Source organism: Carassius carassius, chromosome 8 (genome assembly GCF_963082965.1).
Source record: "Carassius carassius chromosome 8, fCarCar2.1, whole genome shotgun sequence".
NCBI lineage: Eukaryota > Metazoa > Chordata > Actinopteri > Cypriniformes > Cyprinidae > Carassius > Carassius carassius.
Window position 1 is genome coordinate 18,473,250 of NC_081762.1, and position 24,833 is coordinate 18,498,082.

The following is a 24,833-nucleotide window of genomic DNA, read 5'->3' on the forward strand; positions in this document are numbered from 1 at the left end:
TATATATATATATATATATATATATATATATATATATAACAAGATATATTCATGCTTCAATGTTTCTCCAAGGCCTTTTTCTAGTACAATGTTGCGCACTGACAAACACTTGAGCAGATTGAAAAATCATTCTATGTGTTCTTGGACTCCAGAAAGCATCGGTTAAGTAGTAAGATGTGTCAACATCCTCCAATGTGCGGTTTCCCATATTTTTCTCCCTGGGAATGATGGAAGAGGCTTCAGAACAGTGTATCCCCACTTCAGACAGTGGCTTTGGCTGTGGTTTGCGACCTGTGATGCTAATATAGCTGGCCTTTCATCCCTGTGTCAGAGAAGCAGACCTGTCTCACCGTCTGAGATCCTGCTGTCTGCCACAGAATACCACATCTTTTCATCCCCTTGAGGGGGTTTGACAAAGATTTCCTGGCTCTTATTAAATTATAATCCCCAAACTCTCTCACCCTTCACTTTCATCAGAGAGCCTGAATCCTTTTCTCTGCCATCCAGACTGTGAGAATACAGTGGAGGATTTCCATGTGTCTTGGATACCCTTCAGACACAGTGATACAGTGATTGTAAGTAGCCATGTAGTAGACACTGTTATCCATTCCACTAAAACAAGATGGGATTGAAAGAATAGTTCGCTCAAAAATGAAAATTCTGTCATTATTCATGTTTTCATGTCTCTCAAAACTTGTATAACTGTCTTTGTTACTCCAAAATGCTTGAAGTATTTAATTGCCCAAACTTTTCTTTTCCATACAATGAAAGTAAATGGTGACCATATACATTGCTGCAAAATGTAAACCATATTATCCAACTTTATACTATTTAGCCATCTCGCCTGCTTCATTGTTTGAATTGTTGCAAAATGTAAGCTATTTAAATATTACAAACATTAACATCATGATATTCTGTAAAGCTGCTTTGAGACAATGTGTAAGGTGAAAAGTCATATAGTTTTCAGGCAAGATTTTCATTCAGTACCACATAAAATTTAGTCTGTTCCTCACACAAAGCTATTGTATAATTTCAGAAGAATTGATAGTGTATTAGTTGTATTGGACTGCTTTTATGATGCATTATTATGTTTATGGTTCTTTTGGAAAAAGCCCTTGGTGTCCATTTACTTTCATTGTATGCAAAAGAACAGTGTAAACATGCTCAACAGCATCTCCTATTGAGTTCCACAAAAGATAGTAAGTCATACAGATTAAAAATGAAATGGGGGTGAGTAATTAATGATGGAAACTTTACTTGTTGGGTGAACTGTCCATTTTGAAGAATCCGATTGGTCTCTATTTGCTTCAAAATCTACCACTACACCATTCGATATCTCCAATGGGTGACAATGGAAGTGTAAAAGCTTACAATTACTTTACTATTCTGCTATGGGCAGCAAGCAGACTGAATCGGCCAATACCAACAGCTCAGAACTACACTAGTCATGATGGTTTAGCAAGCATTTTAACACTGCATCAGCAATGGATCAGAATTTCACAAAAGAATGAATCCTGCAGGTCACTCACTCTCCTTCTGGAAGTGATTCACACTTGTGACCAAGTCTGAATTTTTCCAGCCCTGGAGAACAGTGAAACTTTGGATTAAGTGTGATTTCCCTGATGTAAGCCAATTATTTCGTACTCCATAAGTTCAGACCCTGCATAGCTAAAACAACTCTAATCCATGTAGCCGTTGGCCTGGTTTCCAACATCTAATTGGGCCTCCTTATACCAAGAAAAACTTGTCATTTGTGACTGGATGAGCTGAATGAAAAATATTTGGATGATCCGAGAAAAGGGCAAGATTTAAGTACGGTACTCATTTATCATTCCTAATGCATACTGGAGAGGAGGTGGAATGTGCCTTGTTCTAAGAATCCCAGTGTAATTTTAGCTTGACAGTATCCTGGGGCCCCACATCCACATCAGACATAGGTATGTACATGTTATGCGTCCAAGGAGTTCACCTACACATGTAGGTCTTGCTCCACTGACGAGTGCCACCCACATGGAGGAGTAGAGGGGGCCATTCGTCATTCGGATTGAATATATGGCAGAGACTGCGGAGACAAAACACAGCCAGCAGATGACTGCGCTTTTGAATGCTCTGTCCCGTCTGCTACTATACACACTCCGGTGCTTTTCTGTCCTCCGTCTATCCATTGATTCTTTTATCTCAGTACTGCATCTGTTCTTTCTGTACCACTCAGGGACAATGTGAGTGAACCGCAAGCACGTGTCTCTGTTTAATGAGAGATACATAAAAAAAGAGCCTTCTGCATCTTCAGGCCTTGGAAACTACAGTAAGAGCATTTGCACAAGTAGTGTGCTATGCAACGAAAGTGATCTCTGAACTAATTATTTTTTTTTATATTTTTCAAACAAAATATATTTGTTTGAGAGGCATTTAATAGAAAAATTCAGTTATGTACTCACCGTTTTGTTATTTCAAACTCATAAGACCTTTTTAATTCTTTGAAACACGTAAGGAACAATTTGAAGAACAAACTGGTGGTTTTCGTCCATGCAATTACAATGACTTTAAAAGGACATAAAGAAAAAAAAGTGTTCCACTTAATTTTTGCACTATATTTCAGCTCTTCTATGATCATATGTTGGCTTTGTGGGAGAAACAGACTGAAATTTTAATTGTAAATCACTGAAAATCTTTTCCCAAGCTGTTAGCAGCTTCAAATGGATTGAGTAACAAGATTGGTGAATTATTCATTAAGACTGGTATTTTTACCATTTTTACCATTTTAACATTTACTTTTCTCATGAATACTCTTGGACATGCCACAGAGAGCTCGGATGGATGTCAAGGTTTTTAAAAGTGAGATGAGTAAGGACTGCTTTAATGGTTCTTTTGTGTTCACCTTGAATCTTAAAACAATTTCTTTAAATTGAATTATTCCAAAAATTGTAATTGGAAAACAGGGTGAGTAAATGGCGATAACATTTTAACATTTGATTGCACTATCCTTATGTACTTAGATTGAATTGTTTAATTAAGTTTCTTTTTAAACGTAAATCTAAGAATTCTTTTTGAGGTTTGTGCTTAAAAACTGGTAGGGAAACTAACATTATATTATGTAACAGAATATTCGTAACATTATATTTGTAACAGAAAATGAGACAAAAGTCCTGACTAAGAATTATTTTTGTAGAGAAGAAGCAAGAGAGAAATCGGAGAAAAGCAAAGAGAACTATGAAGTAGAGAGAAGTGACTGCTAGCTCAACCTAAAAAAAGACATATAATAGGAAAGAAGAGAGAGATGTCGAGAGAGAAGAGGAAAGGGAGATAAAGGTATAAAGGAAAAAGTGGTAAAGGGAAAAACAGAGACTGTTGACAGAGGTGAGGAAGGACGTGGGGATCAGATTGTGTCTGTGTCTGGGGAGAGAGGAGAGAGGAGGGCAGACCGACCCAGACACACTCAGTAGGGATACAGCCAGAGCACAGGTCACTGCACCAAACACAATTATTACTGTAAAAATCGATTTTTATTTAATTGTATTTACTTTTTTTAGAATTGTGATTTAGTATATTATTATTTGTATTTATTTCTATACCATTTATGTATGCTCTCAAGAGTTTAAAGCTTCATATATGGAAAATATAGTATTTTTCCAGACCAGTCTTTTTATGTTCTGATTTGGTTTTTGTAAGAACAGACATCATAGGGACAATCAAACCATACTAATCAAATGTTAAATTATTTAATCTCAATTAAGCATGTATTTCCTTTCTATTGTCTGTACACACAATACATTTCCTCTTTCTATTTATCAAGTATATACTCTAAGAAAACTCTCCCTCCGGGTATCAGTCCTGATTACAGCGCCTTTATAACTCGTTTTTCATATTCATGTGGAATAGGAAAGAATGTGAGCATTTTCCTGTAAGCTAAGCTGATTTTTTAAGCTAACACCTGGATTGTATTTGGAGCTGTCTTAATCAGATATTTTTCTCAATTAACAAAACAAAGTGCCTCTCAGTTGGAGACTGGGTTTTATTCTTATTACTGTTTCTTTCTCCACAGCCATTTTTCTGTCTCTTAAAGTGTTCAACATCAACATCAACATCAGATTCCCTTCTTTGTTTTCCATCGTGATAGATTCAAATACAGAATATTTCAAATATATAGTGAGCTGGAAAAATATCAATGGATCTTAAAGAACAGGTCAATGTGTGACAGAAAAGAGATTACTCGCCTAAACACATCAACCCTCCACAAGCTCCTAAAGAGAAGTGCTGAGCCAGTTAGAATTAAGGATGTGTTCACAAACCAAAATATATCTGACTGATGCCTGGAATTGCAACTCAGTTGGACTAAATCAAATTATGAAGACATAAAATTAAAAATACTTAAGACAGTGGGCTGATCTAACAAAACAGAGCAAAGTGGAATGCTCTCTCGCCATAAAAACATAGGAATACTTGTCTACCATGACCAATCGGGACCTATTCCTCCACAAAATTACACTAGATGCAGGAAGTTGTATTACTTTTCACAAAATTATAATTATGAGTATCAAAGGCAAAATTTTTACACGAATAATAAAGACATTTTTTGTGCAGTTCATTGCATAATATGACTTTAAAACACTTTTCTTTGAGTGCAAAGAAAACAAAAATAACTACTTTATTTAACAACTTCTCTTCCGTTTCAGTCTTTGGCGCACATTCATGAGAGCACCATGATGCATAGGCCTTCATGTTTATCACATTATCTAGTTATACATAATGTCTTTCCAGTTTTGTTTTTGTTGTATTTAGATTCCATGTTAGTAGTTTGCTGAATTGTTACTGTATGCAATGCTAGCTAATGCATTAGCAATGCAGTCCCTTGTTTATCATGCTAAAGCTTTAAATCTAAAGAGAATGAGTAATAAAAGGTCGAACTGAGAGAGGAAACTAAAACATATGTTCGGTATGATCTCAGACGAGGCACTCCAGACACCCTAATGGCCAATTTCTGTTTCAACCTAAACAGAAAGTCATAATAATAACCCAAGCTATAGGAGCACCTGTGCTAATGGTCCAGCTGGTGTATACTAAACACTCACTTTTTGTGCATGCTACATGTGTGTATCTGTACAAGAAAACACGCTGCTGTATTCCCAAGACCGCGAAAGGTATGTGCATCATCCGCACAGCCAAGAAATCGAGACAGCTACGATGAATGGTGTCTGTTATTTACTGTGTCAAAGAGAACATTTCCTCTGGGATGGAAAGAGGGAAGCTGGAGGGAGCTTCATCTGAGCTACCTAAGAAAAACATGTTCCCACCGTATCCACAAACCCTATTTGAAGATGTTAAACAGTAGAAGAACAGCACTTGAATTCACTGTTTATCTGTCAGTTAACTTGACAGGAGTGTTAGCTTTAGGGCCATTGCATAACGTCTATGGGGCCCTTGGCGCAGGCTGGAGGCCCGTTGATGGAAAAAAGTGAAGGGTGAGGAACAAAATGGCAGCGTGAACAGCTTAAGTCACACCCCAGTAGGACCCTGACAGCATTTAAATGGATGATTTATTGAACGATTCTCTTAAATGTTGTCCCAGCGGGGTTACGGCTGCATATTACCCAGTGGCTTTTGAGACTTGCTCTGTAGGTCAATGTGTCTGAGAAATGCTGTCTAAGAGCCAATTTAGCCAAACCTCCATTTTACTATCCACACTGGGCTGAGGTCACGGTGGCCACTAATACACCACGCAATCAGAGAAAGTAAGCGTGCAGCGTGTTGAAAATGAGCATCGCATTCCTAAATGTTTGCGCAGTGCTGTATAGTTACTAAGGAAGCCGATTACATGGGGGAAAAAAGGAGTGATATAAGATTGGCAGATGGGGAGGCCGTTACAGGTTAAGCACCGTTCACTCCCTCCTGAGATTTAACTCATGCTGAAAAGTTGATTTATGGAATAAAACTCTCAGACCCAATTTCCGCCTTTCTCACTGACTCCATAAGCATGGTGCCTATCAAATTAAAGTGTGCCTATACTGTGCAAACACACACATGCTCTTGCAAGCCACACACAGACACGCTTTCATTTACATTAACATGCCTCTAAATTCTTAACACTATTTTCTTTCTGGAGTGAAAAAAATAAATAAAAATCTTGTATGATGAGCATGTTTTAATTTCTAAAGTAAAATTCTTATTTTTAAATGTTATTTACTTTCATTATTTATTTACATTTGTATTTATTAAATTTTGAAATTAAATAATTGTTATTGTTATTGTTTTATATTATTATTGCACACATATTATCATTATTATTATTATTATTATTATTCATACACAAGTAAAATTCATACATACTTGAATACACCACTTGTATGATGAGCAATTTTTCATTTCTAATGTGATTTTTTTTTTAAATGTACTTTTATTATTTATATACATATTATTTATATTATTACTTATAATGAATTGTATTTATTTACAATTTTAAATAAAATGGTTTTATTGATGTTGATATGTTTTATATTATTGCACACACATTATTATTATTATTATTATTATTATTATTATATTCATACAAAAGTAAAATTTATACACATTTGAATAGCCCTTGTATGATGAGCATGTTTTAATTTCTAGTTTTTTTTTTTCATTTATTTACTTTTATTATTTATTTACTATTTACTGTATTTATTTTATTTTATCATTTTATTGTTAGTTCTATTTTATATTTTTATTGCATACAAGTTTTTATTTTATTTTTTATTTCATTTTTATTAATATTCTTACTATCATATTAATTCATTAATATTAATTAAATATCTATAATATAAAATTATTATCTAAATTAATATTAATTGTAACAGTAACATTAATGTTTATCTTGTTTTTAGTCTCTCGTTGTTGTTTTTTTTTTACTTTTATTAATTTACATATGTACTTATTTATTTTAATTATCCATACATTTTTTCCATTATATCTATTTCAATGGGGGGGGGGGGGTTAACAGCTTATTAATATTTGAAAACAATTGTTAGTAATATTAATTTTAACATTAATATTTGTCTTGGTTTTAAGCTGTCAACAATATTATATGAACTTACACACCTGAGTGGTCTTACACTGGGCCCTGTGGACTGTTTGTGGGTTTAAGTGGAGAACCAAAGTGTACATTTCACAACCATCTTGGAAAGAGCCATCTGTTTTAAGGTGATGAAAAGTGGGAAGAGCTTTCTTTTGAGCTATTTACTTGTGGCTCCCTCAGTTTTGGTGTCTTGGTTGCCACCTGAGCTGCCATGTTGTTTTTAGAGAATACTGCTAGTAGGTTTTGGCCCCTGCAGTGTTTTGGCTCATTTTCCGCCACCGTGCATTAAGAGTAAGTGGTACAGTGAAAAGTAATGCATTATGTATTTGTTTTTTCTGTTTTTATACAAGGACCTGTATGAGAACATTCCACTTTCTGACTGAGTTTCACAGCTCTGGTTAGACATGAATTACACAGATCTGCTTTTAAAGCTCATTTTCGGTCTTGGTGAATTATTATTCCCTGTTATTTTCTGATTTGGAGGCCGATTTACTATAGGAAAGCCATAAAGTTTGTAATGTCTGGGACGAATACATGCTTATTTCCCTTTCTGCTGTTAGAACAATTTCTGTTTTGAATTTTGGTATCCTATTACCGTAAATTCTTATGCGCAACTTCTTTATAAATCTGTTTTAGATAAACCATAACCAGCGTTTGCCAAATTGCTCCTTTTTTATTGTTCTTTCAGATGGTTTTACATTCAATGGTTGTGACTGGCTTTAGTTACTCAGAAGCTCCTTATTTTTTGTGTTATAGACGTTTGGCAGTCGCCCATCCTTATGTGCATATCTATGTTTTAGACCTCAGCTGTGCGCTGTAAACACAGAGCATGGCCGACCATGGCCGAGCGTTTGGCCAGACGGATTGTGTGAGACTTTTTTACTGCGTCTGCAGAGCTTTTCAAGAAAAACATTAGATAAACAGATTGTGCCGGCCTGTGTAACAGGGGTAATGTCTGATTCTGATCGTTTTGAGTGTTAAGACGCCTGCTCAGAGCAGGGCACATGTTCAAGAACGTCTAAATTATCCTCTTCACAATACCACAACCCCCCAAAAAAGCCTCAGCCACCCGCCCCCCTACAACCACCAGCGACAGCCAACTATTCAACAACTAACCAAACTGGCTGTACCAGCAATGCTCTCAGTCGCTTTCTGTTTTTGCCCATTTTATGTTTGTCTGACTCTTTCGTTCTCACTCTTGGCCTCTCTGTTTTCACTGTGACTTGTGATAGTGTTTTTCCTGGAGTGGGAAACGGCTGCATGTGAGAACTAGGAGGAAGCAAGTTTTTTATCGAGTGCAAATACAGATGCTCACACAGACGTGACTAATTATTCAGGCTCGCTCATGGTTTTTGGGACTGCACATCCTTACGCGGCAGTAAAATAAGATGGTAACCGCAGTGCTATAAGCTCATGGTGGCGAAAAAGCATCGCACTACGCTGTACACCGTAGGAAGGCTTCAAGGTCGGAGCAAAGCCCAAAATTGTCCTGCTGGAACCCAGCAGAGCCCCGAAACGAAATTCCAGTAAGAACAACAATAAAAATGAAACTCGAAAATGATAAAAGAGGGAAACGCCAGTGAACCACAGTGAATTAGACAAAGCAAACAGGCACAGAGTGCCCCATTTGGACTCTTGCTGATTGGGAAAACACAGCGAGGCTGAGCATGTCTGGCTTTTTTTCCTCATCTCTCTGGCCAGCTAGTGCAGGAGCTGCAGTTGGACCAGGTTCCCTGCAGATGTGGTTTAACATGGACATGTGCTGTGCCATACTTTTCTTTTTTGATTTTCACTGATGCAACACAGGCACAAACTATATGTTTTTAACTTTCCACCATTTGCATGCTGCCTTTGCAGGCTTCCTTTTAAGTAAGCACAGGCATTTCTTGTCATGACAAAGAGTGACGTGAAGGGAACTTGGATCTTCCCTTATTAATTCATTTTTTTAATTATTTTTTAAGATATTGTTATTGTTTTGTTTGTTTGAGAATGAGAGAGAGAGAGAGAGAGAGTGTGTGTGTGTGTGTGTGTGTGTGTGTGTGTGTGTGTGTGTGTGTGTGTGTGCACGTGCGTGCGTGCGTGCGTGCGTGCGTGTGTGTGTGTGTGTGTGTATGTGCGTGCGCGTGCGTGCGTGTGTGTGTGCGCATGTGTGTGTGTGTGTGTGTGTGTGTGTGCATGTTTGTTTATTGCTGGGGGGGAATCGTAATATTTCTCATAATTAAAACATATTTTCATATTACTTTGACATTATTGTCGGACTGAAACTGAAACTAGATATTTATTTAATTATACTTGTAGTGACCAAAAATTATGACATCAAATGTATTATATTTTCAAATAAATAATTATTTGATATATTTTTTTTTTCATATATAGTGAAATATATGTTATGTTTATTGCTAGAGGGAAAACTATCAAAAGTTACACAAATTAATATTTTATTGTATTTAGACATCCTACTAACACTTACAAAAATATAAATAAATACAGAAAATGAGTTTACCCTGCTGAAAATGTTTCGGACCCTACTCATGGAAAGTGTCTCATATGATTACAGTCTCTGATATGGTCCTTACAGGAGCCTCTTACTGTTTAAACTGTGAAAAGGGTTTATATTTGAGAAAGGGGCACCATTAACCTTTGGTTAGAATTTAAAGAGGTTCTTGCTGAGCTGTGGCACTGTGGAGAAAGCTGATCTGAGCTGTGGGTCTCATGCTTGCAGATGCAGTCGGGCTGACTAGTGGGTTTCTGTGTTCAAACCTGTGGTTACGAGAGAGAGTTCAGCTGTCACAGCACATTGAAATAGGAAGTGAGGTAGGTTATGAATGTGTCTTGGCTTGGCCAGGTCCACTGAGAACGGCAAACCAAAACCTGTGAACTGTGAAGGCCACAGATAGGATGTCCATGTGCTTTTGGAGAGAATTTAAGATCAGCAGACTTTAAGCTCCATCCCTCAGGCTTCGCAGGTTCAGCACTCTTGAGGACACAGTGTACAGAAAGAAAGGACTGGGAGATGATTCAATCAATAAACTACCTGCCATCTTCAAGCAGAGCACAGGAGTCAGGACAGCTCATCCAGGTGTGATGTCAAGTCTAGAACAGACCACAAACAGTCATAAATGAGTTCTGAGACTTGCTATGTTACACAAAACAAAATCTTCTATAGTAATATATATTATTTATAGCTAGTGTTTTTTATTTGAAACAACCCAATACATTCAAGGGACTTATGAAAAGTTAGAGCTTATCTGAAATTATAGTAGTTAATTATGATGTTTAAGAACAATCAAGAATCTGATTTCATTCTTTAGTTTTTTTTTTTAAAAACATCAATGTACTTATTGATAAGTATTCTTATAGTATTCTTGGAAATACAAAATGTTTACCTTTTTTAACTAAGAAAAATAAAGAATATCAGTTTAAATGTATATTTATTTATCTTATATATTGAAATATATTCATTTTTATTTCATATGTTAATTATGTTTATTAATTGTATTCCGCACAAAATTCCATTTTGTCATCATTTACTCACTCTCACTTCATTCCAAACTGCTTGCTTTCTTCTGCTGAACACAAAATTATGTATTTTGTGCTTGATTATTTAATTAGAATATATATTTAATTGTTAGAGAAGATAAATTTAGACATACAGAACTACCACAACTGCTTATGGATACAAAAAATAATAAAACAGTTAATGTAACAATTTAGTTTACTCTCCTGAGGTTGACAAGCAACATTCCTTGAAGCTAAAGCACGCATAACATGTTTCTTAAAATAAGATATTGTGAAGAATGTTTTTGTCGACACGATCAAAGTCAAAGGGGTCCAGAATAAAAAACAAAACATATTTTAAAAGATCTTTATATTTCATAGAGGAAAGAATTTCAGATGGGTTTGGAATGACATTATTTATTTGTTATGACCATGTCAATGATGACGAATGTTACTTTTTGACTGAACTATTTGCTTTAAAAATGTTTCAGGAGTCAGCCCAGTTCTGATGGGTTTACAGGAAAAATGCTAAATGCGAAGAATAAAATGCAACTAAGTGTATAATCATAGATAATTAAGATAAGAAAATGGGTCAGCATTTAAAATTGAAGAGAAAGCAGCAATTGAGATCAACTGGTATGTAATCCATGAAGGCAGGTCTAAAAAGAGACATTCAAGACAACTGCTGATGTGGATATTAGACGCTCAAGAGGATGCAGGATTAGACAGAAGTAATCTGCCATCCTCAATATCTCCGCTGTTAGACCCTAACTTGATGCCATCAACACCCCTCGTCTCCAAGCCACTGGGCTCTCCCATGCACCTGATCAAATCTGTGTAAATATTTGGTGCGAGTAACATGAGGATGAAATTACCATTCCTTCCTGCAGTAAATTAAAGCAAACAGCTGCAGCTGTCTTGGGGAACGACTGGTTAAACAAACGCTGAGGCACTGAGCCCTACATAGGCTTTGGCATCAGTACCTCATCGTCCAGGCGTAACTTGTGTGGGGTCAATAACTCTACCCAGTGACCCGTCTGACAGCCAGCCGCGTAGGAAGATCCTCTTGGCTCTTGTTGTAAGCATCTCTTTAGGCCCTCGAGTGAAACCATGTACGTCTGACAAGGCCGCTTTTCTGCACCAAAAAACTGAACCCATAGACTCCCATAGATTTTTCCACGAGGCACTGAAACAAGGCCTAAAATAACATTTCACTTCTAAAGTTTAACCTGAAGGGCTTTACTTCTACTTTTTCAGTTTTGGGCCAGTGTTAGGGGTTATTTTCTCAGTGTTTAGTAGCCTATATGGTAGCCGAGAAGGGCTTTCAAGAGTTGTATCCCGTGCCAGGCATCACTGATCAGGCTAGCACATGGAGAGCTGTTTATGTATGCCACTGTCACTCAGTATTACACCTATTGGAAGTAGTGCTGACTGGCATAGGACTTTGAAATCCAACCGAGCACATTGGTAAGGCCAACATAAATGGGAATGTGAAGCGAAACTGAACCGGAATCCAAAAATAATTAGGAGTAAAGAACATGGAGTAAAGAACTCAGTCTTTGAAAGGAGATGAAAACATGAAAACAACATGCCTGCTGTAACACCCAGCAAGAAGATCATATTTCTTGGGCTGCACGATTTCTATTGGTGATTTTCCATCCAATTTTAGTATTGCAATTGTACAGTTGCGATGTAACAAAAATATTACATTATTATTTTTCTTAAATATTAAATTGTATTTACAGTAAAATATTATGAATAGTAATATTTCTTATTTTGTTTTTTAGAAATGTTATATTATAATAATTAATAATAATAATAATAATAATAGCCATACTGATAAATAATCACCTCATTTTGGCCACATTGTGCAGCCCTACAAACAAGCACAGCAAATTTGTACCTAATTGTCTATCAAATTTGAAATCACAATTTTTATAAGCAGTTTTATTTATTTTTCTTCCCAAATCGTGCGGCCTCATGTAGCAGCCTCATTAGGGTTGTGACAGAGTACAAATAGCCCAAATGTATTAAATATGACCTAAACTTTTTTTTTTTTTTTTTTATGTTTGTTAGCTAAAATACCAGTTGATTGTTTTAAAAACAGTGAATCAATGATCTTTCTCTTTTTGCAGTTTGAAAGCCAGTGACAATGCTGACCGTGCTCTGTGTCCTGCTAACGCTGGGGAATCATGTCCTGGGGGGAGGTTACGCTCCCATGCCTCAGATGAAATATGTGCAGCCCATGATGAAGGGGCCTGTTGGGCCACCCTTCAGAGAAGGCAAGGGCCAGTATCTTGGTAAGTGTTTGCATTTAACAAAATCGTCCATCTATCCATCATTATATTATTTTTTTCCTATTCATCCTGCCATCCATCCATATTCAAAAAATCTAATCAAATAAAAATAAACTAAATGTATTTTAAAATCAAATTCCTGTGATGGCAAACCTGCATTTTCAACAGGCAATACTCTAGCCTTCAGTGTCGTTTGATCCTCTAGAAATCATTCTAATATGCTGATTTGCTGCTCAATAAACATTTCTTACCTTCTTACCTAAACATTCTATGTACCTCTTTCACCTTCCGTATTTCTCAGCAGTGGAAGTCATTATAGTTGGGTAAATTTCTTGTAGCCGTTAATTGGGGGCTACAGAAAAAAAATCCATGATAATGTTTTCACGACTTTTAAAAAGAGGAAAAAATAGCGAGAGAGAGAGAGAGAGATTGATAACAGCAGTCAGAAGAGAAATCTATGTTGAAATAATTTTCATTTTACCTTTACTTCCATAGACGCTGTATTAGAGAAAACCGCACAACAGTGGTTTATAGTTTTTTGTGATTTGATGCAAAGGTAACAAAATACAAAGCAAAGTGTAATAAATGTATATACAGTTATTTAAAAATGAAAATATAAAAAAAAAACTGCTGGATTTACGATAGGATGACAGTTAAAATGTCAATGTCTTTGAAAGGGGTCCATTATTATTAATGTTCAGGATTCTTTGATAAATAGAAAATATCAAATAAAAGAACAGCATTTATTTGAAATAGACATATTTTGTAACACTATACATGTATTGACTTTCACTTTGATCAATTTAACGTGTCCTTGCTGAATAAAATTATTAATTTATTTAAAAATAAAATCTTACTAACCACAAACTTTTGACTATAGAATACGGTACGAGGTAACAAAATGAACATACCTAAAAATATATATACACTCAATTACACCACATCCGATGCCCATTTATATAAGAATTGTTTCTGGTCAGTCAGCACAGAGACTTTTTACTGTTTGTATCACACTCTGTGTGTGTTAAGGACATATTGTCAGTGTCTGCATTAGTGGGGATTTCTCAGTGACTCTTTCTAGCAGTATACATTGTTACAGCAGTAGGTGGCACAAAGTGTCTTGAATGAGTCATTTGAATCCTTATTCTTATCCTCATTAATCCTTATTTGTTCAAACGTACAGATTCATTCATGGAGCAAAATAATTGGGCAGTCTTTATGAAATGTAAATATTTAAAAATCAGCTACTCACTCATAAAGACACCTTATTTCGTGAATAAATGAATTTGGCTGGTTAAACTGAATTGCAAAAGGTTAGTGAGTATTTTTTTTTTCACTAAAGTGGCAAAGTGGTTTAGTGTATTCATCCTTTTGGATGACTGAGATTCTTCAGGGAGAGAAAGAAGTCGGAGAGTTGAGCCAGAAGTCTGTCAGACTGAAGCACTGGGGATAAACAATAAGAGAGGGCATTGTGAGAGTGTCACGGGAAGAGATAGAAGAGGAAAAAGAGGGACGGGGTCGGGTGAAGTCACCTCCCTTCTGAGCAGCAGTACATCACAGGTCTATAAAGTCCAGTCTTGAAGTGAATTAATGGGTAAGTTAAAACAGTGTCAGAAACAAGCAGGAGAGGTCAAGAGAGTCTTGAGCTGATGAGAAACCCAGGATGTCAAACGGAAGCTGTTGTGATACACTTAAGATACATAGGACTTCTCTGTTTCACAGGTAAAGGGAGAAGGATTAAGCACAGCAAAGAGAAAAGAGCAAGTGGTCAGATACATTTTTGATTGGTTACCTGCTGCTGATAGTTCAGCTTTTAGGGATAGTTCACTCAAAGAGGAAAATTCAGTCATCCGCCCACACTGAAACACTGTTCCACAGAAGGAGGAAAGTCATACAGGTTTGAGCAACATAGGGGTTATTAAATTATGACTGAATTTTAATTTTGCACACATGGTTTATTTTATAAGTATGGAGAGACTGATAGTATAGATCTGATAACCTTACAGGCAAATACAGTTTTAACACAGTTTTATGTATTACACAGAACAGAACGCACAGAAGTGTTACATTTTGTGTCCTGCATTCTATTTAAAACTGCAATTAATGTACTTAAAGTTTGAACAATTTGAGACCTGCAAGTTCAATTAAGATTTAGAACATCTCTAAAGAAATGATGTGTGCTCACTACCATCTAGTGGACAATGGAAGACTTGCACTGAAAAGAGAAGTGTTTGTGATATTACACTTTGCTAATCCAGTTGAAACCTAACACAAATTTTCATAAAAAACAAAGAAACAAAGACATACTAAATAAAACCTGCTATTGGGTATAGATAACCAACCTCTCTAGAGCCAACCAGCCTAAAACAAGTCCTCCCATGAACATTTGTTCTGAAACTACTGAGAGGTATATGTATTCAGTGTGTTTATGTGTGTGTGTGTGTGTGTGTGTGTGTGTGTGTGTGTGTGTGTGTGTGTGTGTGTGTGTGTGTGTGTGTGTGTGTGTGTGTGTGTGTGTGTGTGTGTGTGTGTGTGTTTGTGTGTGTGTGTTGTGTGTGTGTTTTCGCTGACCATAAAACAAATTATGAATCACACTGACTTTTGTCCAATACCGGTATGTATTTTCGGAGATTGCCTGTAGTTGTCTAATTTTGAGCATAAAGTTTAAGGTGGTACAGTGATGGTATCAGAGTAATTAAGTAAATGGAATTTACAGAACATGATTTTGTATTGTGTCATTTTGTATTTATATATTTATGAAAAGTGTAATTATCTAAATTATTCCTCTTAACAAGTTGAGACATATTTTGAATACTAGGCCTATGCCTTAAATCTTTTTACTACTTGAGGACGCTTCACAAATGTAGTATACTATTCTATTTCTACAGAGATGAGGATATAAAATGTTTTTTTCATAGTTTTTTGTTCCTAGTACAAACATGTCAGTCAAATGTCATCACTGCAATTTCTCCTTGCTGAAATTCCAATGAGGTCAAATGCTTTAGAGAAGTCTGTCCTTGTCCTTTGTTTATGTTTTGTCCATAAACACATTCATTTTCCCCTGTAGACCTTCATTTCATACCTGTGTAGCTGCCACTGAGTAGACACTTGAGCATAATGTTGGGTAAAACACAATGCAAAAGCTAAATGTAGTCTCACTAGCACTTTAGTATCCCCTCTACATGGAAACAAGCATTATTTTTTATGGCACATTGATTCAATGACAATAACATTTGTGTCTTTAAATTCTCACATTGATAAAATCTTCTTTTATGAATTTAGTTATGAAGTTATTTTATTTATATAAATTTTTCTTTTTTCTTCTTTTTTTTCTTTTTTTTTTTTTTTTGCAGAGTTTCCACCTGTGATGGACGTTAAAGGAGAGCCAGGTCCTCAAGGGAAGCCAGGACCAAGGGGACCACCTGGGCCTCCTGGATTACCAGGGAAACCAGGTATAGGAAAACCTGGTCTCAATGGTCAAACAGGTCCTTCAGGGCCTCCAGGATTTCCTGGGATTGGAAAACCAGGACTACCGGGGTTACCAGGAAAAATAGGACCTAAAGGACCTCCTGGACTCAATGGTGAGGTTGGACCTCGTGGAGAGGTGGGTCTACGTGGACTTCCAGGTCAGCCAGGACCACCTGGACCAGCAGGTCTATCGTTGAATGGCAAACCAGGGTTACCTGGGACTAGAGGCCCGCCAGGGTCAAGAGGTGACCCGGGACCTATAGGTGGACGTGGTATTCCTGGTGAACAAGGACCTAAAGGTGAAAATGGCAATGGAAATACAGGTCCAACAGGTCCCAGGGGAGCCACTGGCCCTCAAGGACCTCCAGGTCCTCCAGGTGTTAATGGGTTGGGTAAACCAGGGATTGATGGGCTGCCTGGACAAGTAGGGCCAAAAGGAGATAAAGGACTTCCAGGAGTTCAAGGTTTCCCAGGGGAAGCTGGTCCTCCTGGACTACAAGGTCAGCCGGGGGCAGTTGGTGTGGGAAAACCTGGACTTGATGGTGTTCCAGGTAACCCAGGCCCAATAGGTCCAAAAGGTGATGTTGGCCCCAGAGGAACTCCTGGGTTTCCTGGCCCCCCTGGCTATGGTAAACCAGGACTTTTAGGACAGAAAGGAGATAGAGGTCCTGGTGGATTACAAGGAGCCCCTGGTGACAAAGGAGAACCTGGGATGGATGGTCTACCAGGAGATACAGGGCCAGCTGGACAGCCAGGGCTTCCAGGTCCACAAGGTCCTATGGGTCTTCCAGGAAAACATGGGATGCCTGGTCTAAAAGGAGAGAATGGCCCACAAGGACCTCCGGGCTTGCCAGGGTTTAGAGGAGATCAGGGTCCCAGTGGGCTCTCAGGAAAGCCTGGCCTGCCAGGGGATAAGGGCCTTCCTGGTCTCAATGGAGCCACAGGCAAACCTGGACCTAAAGGTGAACCGGGTCACATTGGACTGCCAGGTAATCCTGGTTTGATTGGGGGACAAGGTCCAAAGGGTGAAAATGGGTTAACAGGACCCCCTGGGCCACGTGGCAATTCAGGAATCCCTGGACTCCCAGGTCCTACTGGTCATATGGGACCTCAGGGTGTTCCAGGGATGAAAGGCGATCAAGGTCCACCAGGGCCCCAAGGATTTGGAAAGCCTGGAGATAAAGGTATGTCCGGTCCACAAGGACCTCCAGGAAAACCTGGCCCTCCTGGACTTAATGGTATGCAGGGCCCTCCAGGTCCACCTGGACCTCCTGGGCCTCCTGGCCCTCCAAATGGTGATATAAATCAGTTAGCGGTTCAAGGACCAAATATTGTAGGAGAATCCATTCCAAAGCCAAGTGGTGAGAAACCTTCTTTTGGTCAGGCTGAGCTCTCTGCCTCTGTGGCTCCTGCTTTTACTGCCATTTTGACAACACCATTTCCACCATCTGGAATGCCGATCAAATTTGACAGAACTCTATATAATGGGCAAAATGCTTACAACCCTGCCACAGGCATCTTCACAAGCCCACTGCCTGGAGTCTACTATTTTGCTTATCACGTACATGTAAAGGGAACCAGCCTGTGGGTGGCACTGTACAAAAACAATGTGCCAGCCACATACACCTATGATGAATACAAAAAGGGGTATATGGACCAGGCATCAGGTAGTGCGGTACTGGAGCTGAAAGAGAATGACCAGGTTTGGGTGCAAATGCCCTCTGACCAAGCAAATGGGCTCTACTCCACTGAATACATCCATTCGTCCTTCTCAGGGTTCCTCCTGTGCCCCACATAACGGTTCGTCACAACGGAGAATTACTTGCTAAAGTGCCCTGTAATAACATCTGTGATAACAGCGACTAGATTACAAGACTTGCTGAACGACAGAGGCTGAGTTCAAAGCAGAGGATGGAGAATTCATGCTGTGTCTGTGTCCCGATTTGATCATTGTTTTACTTTCAAGTGTTGTCATTTTCTGCCTATATGATAATTTTATTATAACTGTTATGTTATTTTTGTTGATGTTGATGTATTGGTGTTATTTTATTGATGTTGTTGTAGTTGTAGTTGTTGCTGTTTATCGCAATCAGACTATTAAGTACTTTGCAATGTGTAGGTAACCCTTTAAAGATTTACCCATGTGACTGCACACGTTGCCATATGTTTGACTCCCATTGAGGTCCATCACGTTGACTCTGGGGTTGTGTGTTCCCCTAGTTGCAGTCGAATTCACCTATATCTTTCCCTCATATAACACAGGCTACTTGATTTGTGCCACATTTCACATTTTATAATGCAGACATTCTATACAGCATTGTTATTGTATTTGTATGTTTAAATACATCCGTAATTTAAAGAATAATCTTCAGTTCCATATTGTTTTTTTCTTACTAATGCCAGACAGGTGAATATCTATCTGCTTTAGTCATTAGGTATGTATTTTTTGATTGATTTACTGTGTTAAAGCAAAAATTATGTGCTAATCTGTCTGTTTCTGCGACAATTGCATTGTGTTTGAGAGTTATTAAGAAAAAATTTACTTGATGATTTACTGAGTTCTTTGCTCAAAACATGGCAGGTTTAAATCAGTAGTGTTCCTAAAGGCTTCAGTACAACAGTGCCTGCATTAACAAAACAAATATGCAATTTCTGTGGCACTAATTTCATACACTTTCAGAAAAAAAGTTACAAAAGCTGTCACTAGGGTGGTAACCTTTCAAAGGGTACACCTTTGTGCCTTATTTCTTCCATATTACATACATATTAGTGCCTGAATTGTACATATTAGTACCTTTCAAAAAGTGACACCTTTGTACCTTCTGAGAGTGTACTTAAAAAATCATGACATCAAAGCTAATACATAGCGTATAGTTTCTCATCAAAATCTTAGGATAGAGTACAATGGTGAGTAAGGGACTACTAGTAGATTGAGAATATGATCATTCAGATTTTTTATGTAACAAATCAATACTCCAACACAAAATCCAAACTACTGCATTGTGTACTCTAAACGTTTTACATTCCCTGACGCTTTTCTAATTGCTGCTTTAACAATGACACAACTGACATTGTTCTTTACATTCTTCTGAGACTTGTAATTACACGGACATGATTGACATTAACATGAGTCAATGCATGTCCTAATCTTTTTAATTTGGACAAAAAAAGTTACATGATTTGGATAAATCGCACTGTAATAGAACTGCTCCAGTGGTGTTTATGAAAGGTTAAAATTTAAACATCCTCAAACAAAGAAACAGTTCCTTGCACATTTACTGAAGTGAATGAAAAAAGCAAATGAGGCTTGAAGTCCCTATTGAAAGACATTTTTCACTTCTGCTTGTTTGACCAACATGTAGAATTATGAAGCCTGAGGAGTGTCAGTACTTAAATGCACCCACTCACTGAGGTTGCCCATGCATTCAATACAGTTACATGACATTGTTCAGATTATTTACTCTTGAATGATGTTTTGGGACCAGAACTTTCATATTTCAGCATGTATTTGACCTTTTTTATTGTATATTAACACTGTGACCAATATTTTCTATGATGAGTGTATATTGTTTATGTGCAATGGATTGAAGATTTCAACATTCGTTGTACTGCAATTTCGCGAAACTGCTTAGACTATGTTGTTTTCTTTTGTCAATTTAAAACAAACTAGAAAAAAAAGCCTTGATTCTGTTTCATGATATTTACGGATATTTATTCATGTTCAGATTAAAAGAAACAACCAATCACATTTGCACATAAATTGAATGAAGGCATATTTATACAATTGTGATAGTCCAGTTAGGAATGTCCAACTACCCAAACCCTGAACTTACAAATAAACTTATACTTAACAACATCGAGGAGTTTGTAGTACACACTACCATTTGTTTTCTTTCTTTCTTTTATGATGTATCTATCAAATTTTTTCGTACTGCATTCACTTTATGCAATCCATTTTGGTTATTAAATACAATGCATTCTTTCAGTGAACAAATTTTGTCAGCTCATACAAAATCTGCAAGTACTTGACAGTACTGATGCAACATTAATAAAGACTTTCTTGATCAAGGATGTCTTTGGTTGTTCTCTTTAACTAAATAGACCAAGGTGAATATATGAATCAGGGCTTGACATTAACAACCCCCAACCCCCCAAATGCAGTTCTAGACCACAGTAACTTCAGTCATTTTTCACCATATCACGTTTCGCTGCAGTCTCTAGAAGTAATCTATAGCAAATTCAACTAAAATTAATGTTTTCTCGTGTTTCATTTATTTGACAAATCATTTTATATTGTAGTATCGGCCATCATTTAAAGGGGGGCGGGACGCTCTCATGCTTGTTATGTGACATATAGCAGCTACAAACTGGTATAGGCTTATATCCCTACTGAAAAAAAAAAAAAATAAATAAATAATATTAAAAACAATAAAACCATTAAAGAAACTTTTAATGCTTTCCACAACAAATAACATTACAAATATTACAAACAATCAACTTTTAACCATTGAAACCATTAAAAATGGTTTTCTGTAGTTTGTTTTGGGACATATTCCATTAGGATGTATTGGTTTAACCTTAACCAGCCACCAATAGAAGGCAACCAATTACCAGTAGAGACCAACGCTGATCTGATCAGATCAAATTATAATGATTTTATTAAATAAGGTGCAAATGGCAGTTTATAGTGGATAATGCACGGACAAATTATGCACTACACTAGGTTTTGTTAGGCGGAAGAATATAAAGCATATTTTTCAGCACATTCAGCTTTGTACAGAAATTTGTGACTAACACCAGGGGGAGTGTACATCCATTTTAGTTTTCCTTGCAGGGTCACAATTGATCATATAAAGGTGGCTAAACTGCTTCATAAGTATAAGGATTCATCCACCTTTAACTGGCTCTACATTTTGTAACTATGTAAACCAGTTACAACACTAATACTTCCAAATTAGGTAGTCGGTCACATTTGTTTTCTTGAATTAAATAATCCACAAAGTACTGGAATATATAGTCCTCGTAAAACGTCAACAGACTCGTGCGCAAAGGTGACGCAGTCGCTGCTTGACTCCTCCCCCTCCACTTGATCTCAATTCAGTTTTTACTGAGAGAAAGAAAACACGACTTCACCCTCACAGCGGTTCTACGTGCACTTTCTCCGGGGTTTGCCAAGGGATTTCAATGGTTGGCCTGTTCTTTGTAAGTATCCCCGATTATCACTCGCCTTCCGCCTCGAATATGCCAGGAGGACGTTAATAACTACTACCTGAGACGCTTGTTTGACCGTTTCTAGTGTAACGTTAGCTGTGAAAGCTCGCGCCTCAGCCGGTGAAGGAGCTCGCGAGGGTGGCAGCCATTTGCCCGCGTACGTTTGAACGGAAACTCCATACTTGCCTGTTTTATTCGTTTTGACGGCTGGACGTTTTGTTTAACGGGGTCAGGGGGACTTTTTTCGGTCATTCCTATATTTTTTGTCGATAAATTAAAGGTCCAGCTTTCCTGGAATATGCTGACTAGCCGCTTGCTAGCGGTTTCTTCAACGGCCAGAGACCGTGTCAAGAAGTTAACGTACTTGGACAGTTTACAACTGTAATTACAAATTTGGACAAATTGTTAATTCTGTGTCTGGACATAAAACACAGTGGTCACTTGGTCATTTTTCACGATTTGAGCGACTGCGAGGGTCAGAGAGAGTGAGATTGAATTGTTAGCCAGCGAGCTAATGTTGTTAACTGTAACGTTAAGTTCAGCCAGATAACACTTTATCGTCACACTCCAGAATGTTCCTGATTTCAGTGTTTCAATGCTTATGTAAAACGTGGAAGATTAGAGTCAGTAATTTGAGGTATTTTCAGTGTAACGATACCACAAAATTTGCCACACAAGCCATGCCAGTTCACGTGCGTGTGACGTTAATCAGATTCTTCTTATTCACGTTTGCTTCATTTTAACTGTGAAACTGACTTCTGGTTTCCCTTTGAAATAGGGTCGACTCGTGATCGTTCCCGTATCCAGCACTTGGTTAAACTGTAAGCTGATGACCTATCATTAGTCCTAAACTGCGTAGTGAACTAGTTGGTATCTGTATTGAAATGTCAAGCTTGTAGAACAGGTAAGATGTTGTATGGGTGGAATATGATTTCAGCCGGTTTCCAGAATGAGATGCTTATTGATGGCATGCCATGACCCTAAATGTGGTATCCAGGTGCCCTGTATAATGTTTTATGAGTCACCTGGCTCCACCTGTTTTCATCCTGTTCCTGTGTAATTAATACAAGGAAACTGTATAGGTGTTGGTCATTGGATTATGCCTTCTCGTCTTTGAGATGGACATGCAGGCATTCCTGACAGAATCTGGAAGTTGTAAAATTGCCAGGTGGGAACAAGTCAGGACATGTTTTAGAACTTGGTATCTGGATAATATAAGATGCGATTTCACCTGACAGGTTTTTTTTTTTTTTTTGCTGTAGGGTGAAGCTCAGTTGTTTGCAGTGCTGAAACTGTGACAAGGTTGCTTTTTATCACTTTGACCTTCCCTTATCAACAGTGAATTATAAAATGAATACCTTTGTGTTGGCATATTTATTGGAGAAGCAATTTATAGGGTGTCTGAATATGATAATGCTACAGTGTATTTTATCACCATACAATGTACATATGTTGGTAGATTGACAAAATGTCTGTGTGCTACATTGGGACAAATTTAGATAAATATGAGCAAAATAACTTAAGTAAACAAAATCTTGGATGGTTTCCTTTTTTATTTAGATCCTTTATGTGCATTTTCTTGAGGGTCATCTAGGTTATTTTGAAGTGACCACATTTTTCTTTTTGGCAAGTCATGCATCTTTACACTAGAGTTTACGGTACGTTAAATACAGGTGAAAAATAGCACAGATCGCTTGACAGATGAAACTCTGAAGCACTCAGTCAGTTTGTTTGGCTAGTGAAAATATATTTGTGCTAAACTTGTACTCGGCCTCCAACTCACACACTGGCAAGTAAAATCTGTGAATTTATTAGCCAGTGGCTAATATTAGACATCATTTACTCTCCATAGTGAAGATTTAGTTGCATATGTGAGTGATTTACTCGCAATGTAGAGGGTTGGTCTGAATCTTCATTGTGTTGTCTACCAATACAATGTTTCTGTAGCACTTATGTTTTTATTAAAGTATTTTAACTTGCAGATCTGTAACTAGGCTATACATTGTTCCATTAACAATTAGTCAGTATTTACACATTTTAAGTTTCATGAAGCAGGAATACTCATCACAAATTGCTGTTTTAAGTCAGATGTTAACTCAGTTTTTGTAACTGCGCTAATGATTAAAGGGGTTAATTCAGTGAAGGATTTGCCAGATTAATTTAGAACAATAACGAATGTGAATGTTTTTTTTAAATTTGGTTTTGATTAATTAAAAAAGCAGCTCATAAAAGTTTTGTTCATGAATCAGACTATTGTACTGCTTTAGCCATTCTATAGGCTAAAGACTATCTAAAGTTTCATCTTTACATTGGTTACTTTCAAGAACAGATTAAGTCGAAAAGGAGTTTAAATGGAACTGTGTGTGAATTCCATCTTTAGTATCTATTTTTTATGAACAGCTGATATTTTCTGTGTGCATCCCTGCCTATACTCATGGGTTCTAATTGTCCTGTATGGTTCTTCTCACATGGCAGGGCTTCGCAGAAAATACAGTTTTGTGTTTGGATACAGAATGCCTGTCAGTCCCGTAAATAACCAAAATGTGTGTGAATGCACCTGTATTATTGACTCAAATACAGGACTCCTCTGGGAATATGGCCACAGTATAGGTAGACCTTCAGCATGGTACTGCTTTAGCTCTAGAGGCTTGGTATTTTGAAAAGTATGCTTAATGCTTTCTCATTATTAACTAATAAAATCTGTCACCTGATACGCCTGATAACCTTTCAAAACACTAAAGTACAAACATGGCTTTTTGATCAGCATTAGATGTGTTTAGACCATATTTATAGCTGGTGTGGCATTTTGGTTGATCAGAGCTGTCAGTAGCCACTCTGGGCAGCATGTTAAATGTCACTGGTAGCAGTAGTTCACAGCTTTTTAACAAACATGGATTGAGTTGTGCCTCACAGCAGGTTCTCCTTAAACATCTACACAACTGGCAACAGTATGACTTCCATTCCTCCCACTGTCTTTTCAGCCTGTCTGCTTAAATATTGAAGGAGTTGTAGCCTTTGAGCCAGTACTGCAATCCCAGCAGGAGCACTGCTAACCCTTGATGAATGAGCACGGTGCTCAACACAGTCTCATCCTGACCTGACAGACATCTGCTCCCTCTGCATGGCTTCCACAGACGCTGCATGATGTGCCTTTCAGAAGACAGTCAATCTTCAAGATATCTTTGTTGAATAACATATACTGTCTGTCTTGTCATTTGAGTCATTCTATTAAGTTTACAGTCACAATAGCGTAAGCAGCAGGCTGACAGGAAGTGGGTAGGTTTGTGGCGGCATTTACAGGAGTTCCC

General features: G+C 37.5%; 2 protein-coding genes across 4 annotated transcripts in view; both read left to right on the plus strand.

Annotated features, from left to right (window-relative positions):
* LOC132145445 (collagen alpha-2(VIII) chain-like) overlaps positions 1 to 20,382 on the plus strand; it is a 50,702-nt gene extending 30,320 nt beyond the window's left edge. For both annotated transcript variants that reach the window (XM_059556485.1, XM_059556486.1), the window contains exons 2-3: positions 12,685 to 12,849; positions 16,200 to 20,382. In XM_059556485.1, coding sequence (XP_059412468.1) covers positions 12,702 to 12,849; positions 16,200 to 18,112 — 2,061 coding nt within the window. In that variant the 5' untranslated portion in view covers positions 12,685 to 12,701 and the 3' untranslated portion in view covers positions 18,113 to 20,382. The remainder of the gene's footprint in view (positions 1 to 12,684; positions 12,850 to 16,199) is intronic.
* Positions 20,383 to 21,347: 965 nt separating this feature from the next.
* Positions 21,348 to 24,833, plus strand: part of LOC132145446 (protein tyrosine phosphatase type IVA 2) — a 37,733-nt gene continuing 34,247 nt past the window's right edge. Inside the window, exon 1 of one of the 2 annotated variants that reach the window (XM_059556487.1) lies at positions 21,348 to 21,516. The gene's annotated coding sequence lies outside the window, so the exon portion shown is untranslated. Of the gene's footprint in view, positions 21,517 to 21,567; positions 21,683 to 24,833 lie in introns of those variants that run through there. The other variant, XM_059556488.1, reaches the window with a different exon arrangement.